The sequence below is a fragment of the Zootoca vivipara genome, chromosome 6 (genome assembly GCF_965207765.1).
Source record: "Zootoca vivipara chromosome 6, rZooViv2.hap1.1, whole genome shotgun sequence".
Classification (NCBI taxonomy): Eukaryota; Metazoa; Chordata; class Lepidosauria; order Squamata; family Lacertidae; genus Zootoca; species Zootoca vivipara.
In genome coordinates, this window is record NC_142589.1 from 89,804,423 (window position 1) to 89,820,549 (window position 16,127).

The following is a 16,127-nucleotide window of genomic DNA, read 5'->3' on the forward strand; positions in this document are numbered from 1 at the left end:
CGGGAGCGCTTAAGACGGCGCTGGGTAAAGGGACCCCTAACCATTGGGTCCAGTTGTGGATGACTCTGGGGTTGCGGCGCTCATCTCGCTTTACTGACCGAGGGAGCCGGCGTACAGCTTCCAGGTCATGTGGCCAGCATAACTAAGCTGCTTCTGGCGAACCAGAGCAGCGCACAGAAAAGCCGTTTACCTTCCCGCCGGAGCGGTCCCTATTTATCTACTTGCACTTTGATGTGCTTCCGAACTGCTAGATTGGCAGGAGCTGGGGACCAAGCAACGGGAGCTCACCCCGTTGCAGGGATTTGAACCGCTGACCTTCTGATCGGCAAGCCCTAGGCTCTGTGGTTTAACCCACAGCACCACCCGCGTCCCGAAATGCCTAGAATAGAGCTAGATCAATCCCTTTTTCACCCGTCCCTAAGCAGGAGTGCCTTGTGGCCTGAAATTTGGTTTCTTCCTCCCGCATGCCCATGCCCTTCTTAAAAGGAGGCACCCAGAACTGGGCTGCCAGAACTCCATCTCGCCTTACTATTGTGCTTCTGACGGAGATGGGCCTGGTGCCCCCCATCAAAGTGGCCCTCTCTCCTTTGCTCCCCGGCAACTGGAATTTGGAGGCACCCGTTAACCGCAAAAAGCCTGATCTAATCGTATACACAAATCCACCCCAATCAACTGCCTTTGAAAGAATTCTAATCCATAGACAAACATGCAATTAAATCCATTTTTTTCAGTGGGTGGGAGTGGGGGTGGGGAGCCAAATGTAACCAATCTCAGAAGCAACCATTCCCCCGTCAAACAGTCCCCAAATTAATCTAATCTCCCCATCCCATCCCAGCTGGGTAGGACGGGTCTGGATTTAATTGTATGCTGTCACAGGAAATCTCATGCTACCATATACTGTACAGTTTTCTAAGCGGGGATTTGCAGATGCAATTACATAAATTTTGAGTGCATGGGTGCAATTACATAAATTTTGTGTGCATGTGTAATTAGTTGATTTAGTATCTCTGTTCGGGAGAATTTTACACCAGGATATGCTGCTTGGAAGCCCAAGTTTATAATGATCAAGAGTGGCTGCTAATTCTATCCATTCTGAACTTCTCTAATATCCCCTGTTCAACAGCGGCACAGATTCCCACAAGAGGTGGTGGACTCTCCTTCCTTGGAGGTTTCAAAGCAGAGGTTGGATGGCCACCTGTCATGGATGCTCTAGCTGAGATTCCCCCCATTGCAGGGGTCTGTTCCATTGTCAAACAGCTCTTACTGTCAGAAACTTCAGTCGGAATCGCCTTTTTTGTAACTTGAAGCCATTGGTTTGAGTCCGACGCAGGAGAAAACTTGCTCGCTCCATCCTCCGTAGAACAGCCCTTTGTATCTTGGGAGACGGCTATCACATCGCTTCTTTTTCAGGCCAAACATCCTCAACTCCCTCGACCGTTCCTCATAGGGCTTGGTTTTCCAGAACCTTGGCCTCCTCTGCGAATGTTCCAGCTTGTCAATATCCTTCTTAAATTGTGGCGAACCAGAACTGGACGCAGTACTCCAGGTGGGGTCTGACCAAGGTGGGGCTATGACTTACTCCCTTTGATTGAGACACTACAGTGGTACCTCTACTTACGAATAACTCTACTTACGAATGTTTCTACTTACGAATGGAGCTCCGTCCGTCATCTTGGATGCGGTTTAGATAAGATTTTTTCTACTTACGAATTTTTAGATAGGGTTGCTTCTACTTACGATTTTTTTCTCCCAATGCATTCCTATGGGATTCGACTTACAATTTTTTTCGACTTACGAATGTGCGTTTGGAACGCATTAAATTCGTAAGTAGAGGTACCACTGTATTGATAATGCCTTCAACGGTGGAGGCAGGACATAGCTGAACATGGAAGGTTTGTTTAGCTATAACACCTAACAGCCATAGCCTAACTTGTCCGTGAATCTCTCTTTCAGAAAGAGTCCATCTAGCCTAGCAACCTGTTTCGAGCCATCAGTAGATAGATGCTTCCAATGTGAGAACCAGTGTGGTGTAGTGGTTAAGAGCGGTGGACTCGTAATCTGGGGGACCGGGTTCGCGTCTCCGCTCCTCCACATGCAGCTGCTGGGTGACCTTGGGCTAGTCACACTTCTCTGAAGTCTCTCAGCCCCCCTCACCCCGCAGAGTGTTTGTTGTGGGGGAGGAAGGGAAAGGAGCATGTTAGCCGCTTTGAGACTCCTTCGGGTAGAGATAAAGCGGGATATCAAATCCAAACTCTTCTTCTTCTTCCAGGAAACTTGAAACCTCTAAACTATTGCTGCTTAGTTGTTGAGTTTGAGGCTCAATTGTGGCCAGTAGACTGGCTTCCCATCAGCTGTCGCCACATATTGTGGCAGGCAGTTCCGTAAGTTGACACTTATTATTATTATTATTATTATTATTATTATTATTATTATTATATTGGAATTTATATACCACCCTATACATGGGGGTCTCAAAATAAAATCAAGATATAAAACCACAAAATACATAATAAAAATGACAACAACAACCCAATAGAGACACCCCCCTAAAAAAACCACACATTTTAAAAGGGCATAGGATGTCAATCAGATAAACCAAAGCTTTGGTTAAAAAGGAACGTTTTTGCCTGGCGACTAAAGGTGTATAATGAAGGTGCCAGGTGAACTTCCCTGGGGAGCCACTGCAGAAAAGGCCCCGTTCTTGTGCTGCCACCCTCGGGACCTCTCAAGGAGGAGGCACACGAAGGAGGGCCTCAGAATATGATCTCAAAGTCCAGGTAGGTTTAAGGCTTTATAGGTCAGAACCAAAACTTTGAATTGGGCCCGGAAACCAATTGGTAGCCAATGCAGCCGGACCAGGATCGGTGTAATATACACAAATCGCCTTGCCACTGAATTCTGCACTGGCTGAAGTTTCTGAACCATCTTCAGAGGAAGCCCTATGTATGATGTATTGCAGTAATCTAACCTTGAGGAACCACTTAAAGAGGCCTGGGCGGCCACCTTGAGACCACCTTAGGTTCATACCCAGCTCTATCTCATAAGCACTAGCACACCCTCCCAAACTAGCCTACTCATTTTCCATCAGGAAAAGGGAAGGGCTGAGCACACAAGCTTACACTGGGAGATCAGCGACCCGCGGCGTCCCAGAGCCCTTGGGTGCCTCCTGTGGCCTTCGGCAAGCGAGGAAGACGGCGAGCTTCTCGAAAACAGCGGCGAGGAGAAGAGGGTGTGCTCCTGGCTCCTGGTGAACAAGTCTCTACAAACCAAAACGGACAACATGGAACTGAAGAGCATCGAGGCTATAGCTGCAAGCTTCCATACCTTCATCTTAGACCAAGTCAGAACATTGAAACTCTGCAAAACAGGCAAAAACGACAGTCTTTATTACACCGGCCTGGGCCCTGGTATCCCTGCCCCACCCAGACCCCCTGCAATAGCATTCGAAAGAGGGGCTTTTCCTCCTCCGAAAAAAATGCACCTCCCCTCCCAATCCATTGGTCAAGGCGGGGTGGGTTACAACCAATCAGGGAGCCTGGGGACCGGGGCTTCCCTGGGACATTTGGCCATTCCAGAAGAAACTAGAAAGGTCATTCCCTGCACCTCTTCCACCTTCCCCACCCAGGTGGGCCCATAGCCAAACTCTGGAACTCTCTAGCCCACGAGTGATGGCCACCGACTTGGATGGTTTTAAAAGGAGGGTTAGACAAATTCATGGAGGAGAGGACTATCCATGGCTACAAGCCAGGATGGCTATGCCCTGCCTCCACAAGTCTTTAATCTTCTCACCCACTTGTATTTTGCATTACTTCTGAATCTCATTTTAAACGAACCACAGACAGTCAACCAAGTGCTGGCATAGGCAAACTCGGCCCTCCAGATGTTTTGGGACTACAACTCCCATCATCCCTGACCACTTGTCCTGTTAGCTAGGGATGATGGGAGTTGTAGTCCCAAAACAGCTGGAGGGCCGAGTTTGCCTATGCATGACCAAGTGTCTCACTCTTTTTCTCTGATCTGCGAATGACCGGCTCTGCTTGTCGGCTCTCTGACAGCTCCCTGGTTTCCCACGGGCCTCCGGTTGACCACTGCGAGAACAGGATGCTCGGCTAGATGGGCCATTGGCCGGATCCAGCAGGCTCTTCTGATGTCCTAAGGCAGGGGTTGGCAACCTTTTTCAGCAGGGGGCCAGTCCATCGTCCCTCAGACCATGTGGGGGGCCCGAACTATATATTTGGGGGGGGGGGGAATGAACGAATTCTTATGGCCAACAAATAACCCAGAGATGCATTTGAAATAAAAGGACACATTCTACTCATGTAAAAACATGCTGATTCCCGGACTGTCTGCGGGGCGGATTGAGAAGGCGATTGGGCCTGATCCGGCCCCCTGGGCCTTAGTTTGCCTACCCCAGCACTTCATGGCTGGGGACTCAAGCCTGCCAAATAGCTTATGAAGGCTGCCAGCTATTGTGGCAAGGGTCTTATTAAAGGCGCCCAGAGCTGAGAAAGTTCACTCTCACTCTTTTTTAAAGTTTTTATTCATACTTTTCAAATTTATACATTTCATTAATTTTACAATCATTTTAACATTTCAAGGTTGAACTACCTTCCCTCTCTTTCTGCCGTTCCCTAAATTTATTTTTTTAACAGCTTTTGCATATCCAAATTCATTTAATTTGCTCATTTTAATTATCTACTTTAAATATAAACTCTTATGAAACTGCGGGTTATTACAATAATCCTGCCAGTGTTTTTATCTGTTTGCTATTTATCCATGAATATTCAATAAAGCTACTTAAAGCTATAGTTAAGGATATGGTTTTACCAGTCGTGGTGTATGGAAGTGAGAGCTGGACCATAAATAAGGCTGATTGCCAAAGAATGGATGCTTTTAAATTATGGTGCTGGAGGAGACTCTTGAGAGTCCCATGGACTGCAAGAAGATCAAACCTATCCATTCTGAAGGAAATCAGCCCTGAGTGCTCACTGGAAGGACAGATCCTGAAGCTGAGGCTCCAAGACTTTGGCCACCTCATGAGAAGAGAAGACTCCCTGGAAAAGACCCTGATGTTGGGAAAGATTGAGGGCACAAGGAGAAGGGGACGACAGAGGACGAGATGGCTGGACAGTGTTCTCGAAGCTACGAACATGAGTTTGACCAAACTACGGGAGGCAGTGCAAGACAGGAGTGCCTGGCGTGCTATGGTCCATGGGGTCACGAAGAGTCGGACACGACTAAACGACTAAACAACAACAACAACAACCTTCTCTTCTCCAGGCTAAACATACCCAGCTCCCTAAGCTGTTCCTCATAAGGCATCATTTCCAGGCCTTTGACCATTTTGATCCCCAGAAATTCCACCCCACCCATCATTGGAAATGTCACAAACTGCTGTGCTGAAGTCTAAAATGTATTTAAGGAGACGAAGAAAAGGTCAAAACACATGCACAGGGGTCTGTGTGAATGGTTTGCTTATTTTCCAGAGCCAATGATGATATTTAAGCCTCAGGGGCTTGAGAGCCAAAAACTGCATGTGAGGGAATGGACCCAAAGATGGAGCTGAAATCATTGACCATTCCTGCCACAAACTAACTTAATTCATGTTTGTTTCACCTAGCAATTCTGGGAATTACTTAAACTGAGCTATCTCACCGGATAGCTCCGTTGGTTAGAGCAGTGTTTCCCAACCTTGTGCCTCCAGATGTTTTGGGACTACAACTCCCATCATCCCTAGCTAGCAAGACCAGTGGTCAGGTATGATGGGAATTGTAGTCTGAAAACAGCTGGAGGCACAAGGTTGGGAAACACTGGGTTAGAGCATGGTGCTGATAATGCCAGGGTTGCAGGTTCGATCCAGGATGTGGAGGGTGGGAGCACTGTGGTCTAAACCGCTGAGCCTCTTGGGCTTGCCAATCAGAAGGTCAGCGGTTCGAATCCCCGCTAGTGGCGAGCTCCAGTTGCTCTGTCCCAGCTCCTGCCAACCTAGCAGTTCGAAAGCACGCCAGGGCAAGTAATAGGTACCACTCCGGTGGGAAGGTAAACAGTGTCTCCGTGTGCTCTGGTTTCCATCACAGTGTCCCGTTGCGCCAGAAGCGGTTTAGTCCTGCTGGCCACATGACCCGGAAAGCTGTCTGCGGACAAACGCCGGCTCCCTCAACCTGAAAGCGAGATGAGCGCCACAACCCCATAGTCGCCTTTGACTGGACTGAACCATTCAGGGGTCCTCTACCTTTATTGTTTTTTACATTCCTGCAGTGCAGGGAGTTGGATGAGATGATCCTCAGAGTCCCTTCCAACTTGATTCTATGTTTTATCAGCGACTGACGGACTTCTATTATACTTTATTGGTTTCTTTTTCGTAGGCTACTTAGCAAGGCTATTGAGCATTGTAGAAATGTTGTAAATAACACAACAAGGAAGGACAGATGAAACAGCCTTTCTCCGTAACTGCTGAACCTTAATGTAACAAATTTGGCCACAACGTTCCATGCCCATCATGGAGGGATCTGGCATATTTCCCCCCCCAAAAAAAAACACCTTTCACACCTAAAATAATGATTAAACACAAAAAGTGGCGCCCAAATTAGACGTCACCACCACTGGAAGGACAGATCATGAAGCTGAGGCTCCAAGACTTTGGCCACCTCATGAGAAGAGAAGACTCCCTGGAAAAGACCCTGATGTTGGGAAAGATTGAGGGCACTAGGAGAAGGGGATGACAGAGGACGAGATGGTTGGACAGTGTTCTCGAAGCTACGAACATGAGTTTGACCAAACTGCGGGAATCAGTGCAAGACAGGAGTGCCTGGCGTGCTATGGTCCATGGGGTCACGAAGAGTCGGACACGACTAAACGACTAAACAACAACAACACAACAAATATGTCAGAATTGAGGGGCAGATGTTGTTGGATTCCAGATCCCAGCATCCCCAAGCATTAAGATGGCCAAGTCTCAGGGATGATGTGATCTGTAGTCCCGCAACATCTGGAATTTTAAGTAAATTTTCTGTTTTACCATTTAAAATACTCATTTAAACATCCTATAAAATATCAATGACTCCCCTTCTTCCCTTCCCATGGTTCATTTTGCATATCATAAATCGCTACATATTTTACAAAAACTAAACCATTCAGTATTCCAGCACGTCCAACTCACAGTATAAAAAGACCGGCTGCGATCTACCCATTGTCATTGCCAGGAGTTGTGAGCTTTTCTTTTGGGAGGGGTGGCTAAAGTTGTTGAGCTTTTGTAGGGGGGAGGGTTGGCCAAAGGCGATCACTAAACCTCATACCGCGATCTACCTGGGACACCCCCCATGATCACCAGTAGATCGTGATCTACCTGTTGGACATGCCTACATTATTGCATCCATCAAAACTTGTTAACACCGTTGACTTTATCTTAATGTTGCCAATGTTTTCAGGTGTGCACAATTCCCCCCCCCATATATTCAATAAACATTTTCCAATCTTCTCCAAACGTATGTTCTTCTTGTTCTCTTCTATATATATAAAAATGTAGGCATTGCGCACGCAGATGAAACAGCCTTTCTCCGAAACTACTGAATCTTAATGTAACAAATTTGGCCACAACGTTCCATGCCCATCAGGGAGGGATCTGGCATAATTTCCCCCCCAAAAAACCCACACCTTTCACACCTAAAATTATGATTAAACACAAAAAAATGGCGCCCAAATTAGACGTCACCACCAGAAGCTCTGAAGTCTCCAGCAGCTGTGCTGCCAGATGACATCACAAAATTCCACAGCAACCAACTGAAAACAGTTTTGCAGCAACAAGGCCCAACTTTTTCAATAGGCCGCAGCATTGCCAAGCAGGGAAAAACAAACAGAATAGGGCCTTTCACAACGGGGGGGGGGGGGGGCACAGGGATGAGGCACAACAAAGGGAGGGGGGAACACATAGCCATGGGGGGGGGGGACCCTGAGTCAGCCAAAGCAGGGGGGTGGGTGGGTTAGGACAGGGAAAACTGAGTAGGCCGACCGCTAAAACGGCCATTCCACCTCCAATGCCCAAGCCCAAAGCCTCTCCCGGCGGCTGCATTAATGAACGCCTGGCAGCATTAGGCAGTCGTTTATCATTTCCCCTAACACACACTTGGGGGCACAGCGAGGGGTTTTTGCTTTTTAATTTAGTGGGTGCTGTGTCACATGCGAGGCTATGGCGGCCATTTTAAGTAAGGGCAGTCGTGCCCCTTTTAACCTAGGCTTTATACTATGACTGATTGCCAGCCTCTGCGTCTTTAAAAAAACAACAACAACCATGCACTTTCTCTCCCCAGTATAAGTCGTCAAACCAACACCACATCCTACATTCAAAACACCTACTCCAAAATTTAAAAATCCAAATAACCAAAACAAACAAACAAGCAAACCACAAAACACACAACGCCCAAATCATACAATACCCACCAAAATAAATGACAACCCCAAAAATAAAATTAAACAATACTAACTTCTGCTTCGCATGTTCTTATTTAAAAATAATAATAATCTGTATATATATATATATATATATATATATATATATATATATATATATATATGTTCACGATGCTTGTGCAGTAGCCAATGTATGGTGATACAGGGGGAAGGGGACAACACTCCCCGGGGACAACAGAGGGCTCAGACAAAAGTAAATACTGGGAAATAGAACCCAGAAACTGACAGTTCCTTCTCCAAGGGTGGGGGCCAATGTAGGAAGCTACCGGGAGGAGGGGCCAACACTCCCCAGGGACAACAGAGGGCCCAGACCAAAGTGCATTCTGGGAAACAGAACCCAGAAGCTGACAGTTCCTTCTCCAAGGGTGGGGGCCAAGGTATGGAGAGAGGGGGAGGGGCCAACACTCCCCGGAGACAACAGAGGGCTCAGACAGGGGGTGGGGGAGGAGGGGGCTCGATAGCTCATGAGTCAGGAGAGGGTGGGGGCAGTCACAAGAATGTGCCGGAGGGGTGGGGGAGGAGGGGACTTGATAGCTCATGGGTCGGGACAGAGTGGGGCCAGTCACATGGATGTGCCGTGGGGGTGGGGGGGAAGGGGGCTCGATAGCTCATGGGGGTCGGGACAGGGTGGGGGCAGTCACAGGGATGAACCAGGGGATGGGGGGAGGAGGGGCAGGATAAGTGGGGGGGAATCACAGGAACGAAGCACAGCAACGCGTGGCCGGGCCAGCTAGTATTCCATATGTTAAGTCTGCAAGCTGCGCATATTCCATCAGTTTAAGTTGCCATTCTTCTTTCATTGGGACCTCTCTCATTTTCCATTTGGGGGCTAACAAAACCAGGGCCGCAGATGTAGCATACATAAATAACCATTCTCTTTCTTTTGACACCTGGGAATTTCAGTCTGAATTATCACCAACAGAAAGGACTCTGTTTTTTGGGGGGGGGTTAATATGTTTTTGTTCTTATTGATCTTACATAAGCAACTCTGGGAGTCTCATCTGCTGGCAAACGAGGTAAGGAAAACGCATAAAATCGGCAAAATGTAATAGATACTTTCCAAAACCGCAAGTATAGGGAGCGTGTGATCTAAATCCCCAGCTAACTCTCCATTTCACCAGCTAGTAAGTAACCACCGAAGAGTCGACAGGAAGTTTCTCCCCAGAGTGGGCAGCTGTTAGTCCGTTGTAACAAAAACATCCCAAAATCCTCCAGCACCTGAACAGTCCGAAAACACTTGTGATGACATAAGGTTTCATGAAGCTACGTCCACTTTCTCAGATCAGATCAGGTTTCGCTCATCCTGAGATGCTATTTCGAATTTCTTTTCCTCAGGCATAGATTTTCTCAGGGCCCTTGTTGAAGGTCTCGACCTCTGTCTTCCTCATCTGTATAATGGGTTGTGTGATGAACTGCCGCACAGGCTTGCCACACACATAAAAAGGAGTGGGGATGAGATGCGTAAAGCACATTGCAAAACTGAACATGGAAAACCGCTCCCTGTCGAAAAGCCACTACCCAGACTTCCACACATACAGTGGTACCTTGGTTCTCAAACGCCTTGGTACTCAAATGCCTTGGTTCCCAAATGCCGAAAACACGGAAGTAAGTGTTCCGGTTTTCGAATGATTTTCGGAAAACGAATGTCGGATGCAGTTGTCGGCTATTGTTTCCGGAGCGCCTGCACCAATCAGAAGCTGCGCCTTGGTTTCCGAACATTTCAGAAGTCAAACGGACTTCTGGAACAGATTAAATTTGGCGCTTTCGGTTTTGCTATTTATTTTGTGTTTTTGTTTTTGAGGCTTTTGCGGTTCATTTGTTTTTGTGACCGTGTGGAACCCAGTTCAGCTACTGATTGATTGTGTGACTGCGGAAATGGATAAAAGCCCCCCCATCCAAACAATGACTATCATCAATGCAGGTAAGATTTTTTATAAAAAAAATCATCTACAATACTGTCTTATTTATTTTATAGTACAGTACATTGGTACCTCCAGTTGAGAACAGGATCCGTTCCGGAGGCCTGGCCGTATCCCGAAAACTTCATAACCAGAGGCGCCCTTCTGTGCATGCGCGCACGATGAAACCCAGAAGTATACACTTCCGGGTTTGCTGCAGCCGTAACCTGAAGATTCCATAACACAGAGGTTACGACCACTGTACATTGATTATTGCTTTCCTTTTATGGATCAATGGTCTCGTCAGATAGTAAAATTAATGTTAAATTGCTGTTTTAGGGGTTGTTTTTTAAAGTCTGGAACGGATTAATCTGTTTTGCATTATTTTCTATGGGAAAGCCCGCCTTGGTTTTGGAACGGACTTCCGGAACGGATTAAGTTTGAGAACCAAGGTACCACTGTAGTGACACGAACAAGACAAAGTACCACATGTTTAACACACATTTAAAGCAATGAACTATTCATATTTACCTTTCCTCCACTCTTTCCAGACACGGTCCACACCTCCGTGTCCAAGTTCCACCCCCCTTATTTTTTTTTTGCTTCGTAGCTTTCCCTGCAAAAACCCACTCCTTAAAGCTGAATCAGAGTAAACATCAATCCACTAAAACCCAGATTGCCATTTGCTCCGTTGGAGCACTAAAGAACAGGCTTTTGCAGAGCTTTCAAGTGCTTCCCCGTGCCTACAAAGAGCAGGGCAAAAACTTAAGTACGGCTAAGTGCTGCGACTGAGAAGGAAAATGACAGGCAAAGCCACCCACTGGATTCATTGTTAAGGAAGAAGGAAGGTGGGCATGGAGGAATCTAGACTGTGGTTGGTGGGGCAGATCCAATCTAATGGCCCAGCCTCCAGAGACAAGAAGCAGAAGTGTTTAGGTCCTCTTTGCATGGCTCCCCTGCATGAAGGAGACTCCACCACACTCCTTGGTAGCAAATTCCACTGTCGAACAGCTATTACTGTCAGGAAGTTCTTCCTAATGTTTAGGTGGAATCTTCTTTCTTGTAGTTTGAATCCATTGCTCCATGTCCGCTTCTCTGGAGCAGAAGAAAACAACCTTTCACCCTCTTCTATATGACATCCTTTTATATATTTGAACATGGCTATCATATCACCCCTTAACCTTCCCTTCTCCAGGCTAAACATACCCAGCTCCCTAAGCCGCTCCTCATAAGGCATTGTTTCCAGGCCTTTGACCATTTTGGTTGCCCTCCTCTGGACACGTTCCAGCATGTCAGTATCCTTCTTGAACTGTGGTGCCCAGACTGGACACAGTACTCCAGGTGAGGTCTGAACAGAGCAGAATACAGTGGTACTATTCCTTCCCTTGATCTAGATGCTATACTCCTATTGATGCAGCCCAGAATTGCATTGGCTTTTTTAGCTGCTGCATCACACTGTTGACTCATGTCAAGTTTGTGGTCTACCAAGACTCCTAGATCCTTTTCACATGTACTGCTCTCAAGCCAGGTGTCTCCCATCCTGTATTTGTGCCTTTCTTTTTTTTCTTTTTTGCCCAAGTGTAGTACTTTACATTTCTCCTTGTTAAAATTCATCTTGTTTGCTTTGGCCCAGTTCTCTAATCTGTTAAGGTCATTTTGAAGTGTGAGCCTGTCCTCTGGGGTATTAGCCACCCCTCCCAATTTGGTGTCATCTGCAAACTTGCTCAGGATGCCCTCAAGCCCATCATCCAAATCATTTATAAAGATGTTGAATAAGACTGGGCCCAAGACAGTCTTGCTTCTCAATATTTTCTGGTTGGCCGCTGTTATTTTCTCCTACAAATAGAAAACCTACATAATGACTCTATACGGGCTCTTGGGTAACCCCATAAGGGAAAAGAGCAGTTTTTTCTTATAACAAGCCCCATCCCCAGTTTTGCACAGTCTTGCAAGGGTCTTTGCTTTTCATCTGACAACTCGGTTCTCGCAAGGCTTCTTTCGATTTGATTTCATACTTCTACAGTATTCCACTTTTGCAACAGCAAACACTGAGCTCACAATAAGCACAAAAGTATTAGAAGCAAACAAACGTTGCAATCGCTATAACTATCAAACGCAGGAACGTTGTAAATAGAGAAAGCAACAAAAAATTAGCTGATCCTAGCAGCCAACCCATCAATGCTGCAGAAATTTCTGAAAACGCTAGCTGCCCAAATGGTGTCCCACAATAAACCAGTCAGTTAAAAACAATGAATGGATCTTGTGTGAGCTCTAAGCTATGGAGAATGCTGACCGTTGTTTCTCTGTATGATTCACTGTCTTAGGCTTGCTGCCAGGCTCCAGATCAGTAACTCATAACCATGCTTGCTCTGGGTTAAAATTCGCTAATAAAAATGTCAACGCAACAGATCCCTCGTTACATTCGCTTGGACTCGAAAAGCAACTCCTGATGTCAAGCAGAGACTATGAGACCAAAAGTTTCAAAAATGGTTCATTTTGGCAAGCAGAGTTTGCTTACCACCAAATATTATCACCTACCCTACCAGGAAACTACATAACATTAATCATTCCTCATTTAAGAAAGGGGCAAAAATTATTTCCAGTTCGCATTTAAAGGTGTTTCTACCTAATTCACACTTCCTGGATCCAAATGCAGCCCTCCATCAAAACGCAAACTCCTTCAAATTTTCCAGTGTGCTTTATAGAAAGTGGAATCGTTGGATGCTATCTTGGAGTGGATGTTTTAGAGAGAGAAAAATCTCTATATATGAAATATACTTGGAGTCGAGAGTGAATTTCATGCTCTTTATTCAGCTCGTAGTCATCAGGGAGAAGAAGAGAATAATGCCCTTTCCCCAAAACCACCTGCTTATATACATTATTTACACAATGGGCTTTGCGTGATTGGCTACTTCAGGGCTACACCTGTGGGAAAATCAGTTTGTGGATTGACTTCTGCCAGCAGCCTGATTGGCTGCTCCTGCAGGCCAATCAGGTTGTGGATTCACTTCCACCTGGAGTTGGATTGGGTGGCTCCTGCAGACCAATCAGACTGCTGATTCTGGATCCTATTGTTCTATGATTCAGCTCAGTACATAACAATATAGCTGGCAGATGAAGAGTCAGAAGTTCTCTCTCTCTCTTAATCCCTTTGCTTCCTTTTCTCCACTCCTTTGGGTTTGTGTTTTTATTTAGATTAGTTTCTATTATCTCCAGTAAAAAATATTGGGTATTTAATATTAACCTTTATTTCAAACTTTATTAAACTATATGGGGGGGGATTTTTACAATGCAGTTTTCCAGCCAAATAATATTTACAAAATTGCATACACCACGTGAAGAGGGCATAGAAAAGCATGTATTGGTGAATATAAGATACAGTGGTACCTTGGTTCTCAAACTTAATCCGTTCTGGAAGTCTGTTCCAAAACCAAAGCATTCCAAAACCAAGTCGCGCTTTCCCATAGAAAGTAATGCAAAATGGATTGATCCGTTCCAGACATTTAAAAACAACCCCTAAAACAGCAATTTAACATGAATTTTACTAAAAAAATTCCTTCAGTAGCACCTTAAAGACCAACTAAGTTTATATTTTGGTATGAGCTTTCGTGTGCATGCACACTTCTTCAGATACACTAGAAACAGAAGTGTCAGACCCTATATATATACAGAGGGTGGTGCATGCACACGAAAGCTCATACCAAAAATATAAACTTAGTTGGTCTTTAAGGTGCTACTGAAGGAATTTTTTTATTTTGCTTTGACTCAGACCAACACGGCTACCTACCTGTAACTATGAATTTTACTATCTCACTTGACCATTGATCCATAAAGGGAAAGCAATAATCAATGTACTGTACTATAAAATAAACAAGACAGTATTGTAGATGATAAAAATTAAAATTAAAAATTTTCTTTTCTTACCTGAACTGATGATAGCCATTGTTTGGATGGGGGGCTTTTATCCATTTCCGCAGTCACACAATCAATCAGTCAGTAGCTGAACTGGGTTCCACACAGTCACAAAAACAAATGAACCAATAAAGCCCCAAAAACAAAAACGCAAAATAAATAGCAAAACCAAAAGTGCCAAACTTAATCCATTCCAGAAGTCTGTTTGACTTCTGAAATGTTCGAAAACCAACGCACACCTTCTGGTTGGTGCAGGCGCCCCAGAAACAATAGCCGACAGCTGCATAGGATGTTCGGCTTCCAAAAAATGTTTGAAAACCGGAACACTTACTTCCGGGTTTTCGGTATTTGGGAACCAAAGTACCATTGTCTTTGGGGGAAAGATATGCATTACATAAAAGCAACTCAGCACATCCAGATACACCAGGACAGAATTATAACCAATCCATGTGTCCCTCCATCTATCACAATTACGATTAAATCAGTCTAGCTGTCCATCTGCAGACGTGTTTTCCACCATTACCATCCCTGAACAGTGGCCGAGGGTGAATGCAGAGAAGGGATGGGAGGTAGGGAACGTTCTTTCACATGTGGTGGACTTGTAAAAGGGTAAAAGAGTATTGGGAAATGATATATAATGAATTGGGGAAAATGTTTAAAAGTACATTCCCCCCCCCCATAAAGAAAAACACCAGAGTACTTTCTGTTGGGGATAATTCAGACTGAAACTCCCAAGCGTCCCCAAAGGCCTGTGTTTTGCCCCAAAAATGGAAAGCGAGCAAGGTCCCAACCAAAGAAGAACTTTGGCAACTTAAACTGATGGAATATGCACAGTTTGCAGACCTAACATATAGAATGAGAGAACAAGAAGAACATACGTTTGGAGAATATTGGGAAACGTTTATTGAATATATGGGAAATAACTGTGCACACCTGAAAACATTGGCAGCATTAAGATAAACTCACATGTTTTGATGGATGCAATATTGGAAAACTGAATGGTTTAGTTTTTGTAAAATATGCAGGGATTTATGATATGCAAAATGAACCATGGAAAGAGAAGAAGGGAAGTCATTGATATTTTAAGGATGTTTAAATGAGTCCCATGGACTGCAAGAAGATCAAACCTATCCATTCTTAAGGAAATCATCCCTGAGTGCTCACTGGAAGGACAGATCGTGAAGCTGAGGCTCCAATACTTTGGCCACCTCATGAGAAGAGAAGAATCCTTGGAAAAGACCCTGATGTTGGGAAAGATGGAGGGGTCTAGGAGAAGGGGACGACAGAGGACAAGATGGTTGGACAGTGTTATAGAAGCGACCAACATGAGTCTGACCAAACTGCGGGAGGCAGTGCAAGACAGGAGTGCCTGGCGTGCTATGGTCCATGGGGTCACAAAGAGTCGGACACGACTAAACGACTAAACAACAACAACAAAATGAGTATATATAGAGGAGGTGGTGTTGGAAGCTGAAGAGGCAACAGGGTTTAGTGAGCAGGGAGATTCTGTGCCAGAGAACAGTGCTGATTCAGAGGCTGGAGAGAAGGGAGGCCAAGAGACAGAGGCGGAATGTACACACGTATAATAAATGCTGCGAAAATGCTTTTTAAAAAAAAGTTTTGAAAAATACGCTCAATTCTGCGTAGCTCATTGTCGCCATCTGGTGTCACATTTGTATATTGCGCCTTTCAACACATTTAAAACATTTTATTTGCAGCTGAGTCCAGAGAGGAGGCTGGCTGCTGAAGAAGCCAGGGAATCTCGCCTTCCTGCTGCAACCTGCTCCCTCCGCCCTGGTCTCATGCAGTGGTACAAAGAGGTCGGCGCAGAGACAGACGAGGCGTCAGAAT

General features: G+C 45.4%; 1 protein-coding gene across 2 annotated transcripts in view; it reads right to left on the bottom strand.

Annotated features, from left to right (window-relative positions):
- The window catches only part of NRTN (neurturin), a 74,921-nt gene that overhangs the window by 8,692 nt on the left and 50,102 nt on the right, over nucleotides 1-16,127 (bottom strand). Inside the window, exon 2 of one of the 2 annotated variants that reach the window (XM_035121087.3) lies at nucleotides 3,120-3,357. In XM_035121087.3, coding sequence (XP_034976978.1) covers nucleotides 3,120-3,330 — 211 coding nt within the window. In that variant the 5' untranslated portion in view covers nucleotides 3,331-3,357. The remainder of the gene's footprint in view (nucleotides 1-3,119; nucleotides 3,358-16,127) is intronic. The other variant, XM_088672986.1, reaches the window with a different exon arrangement.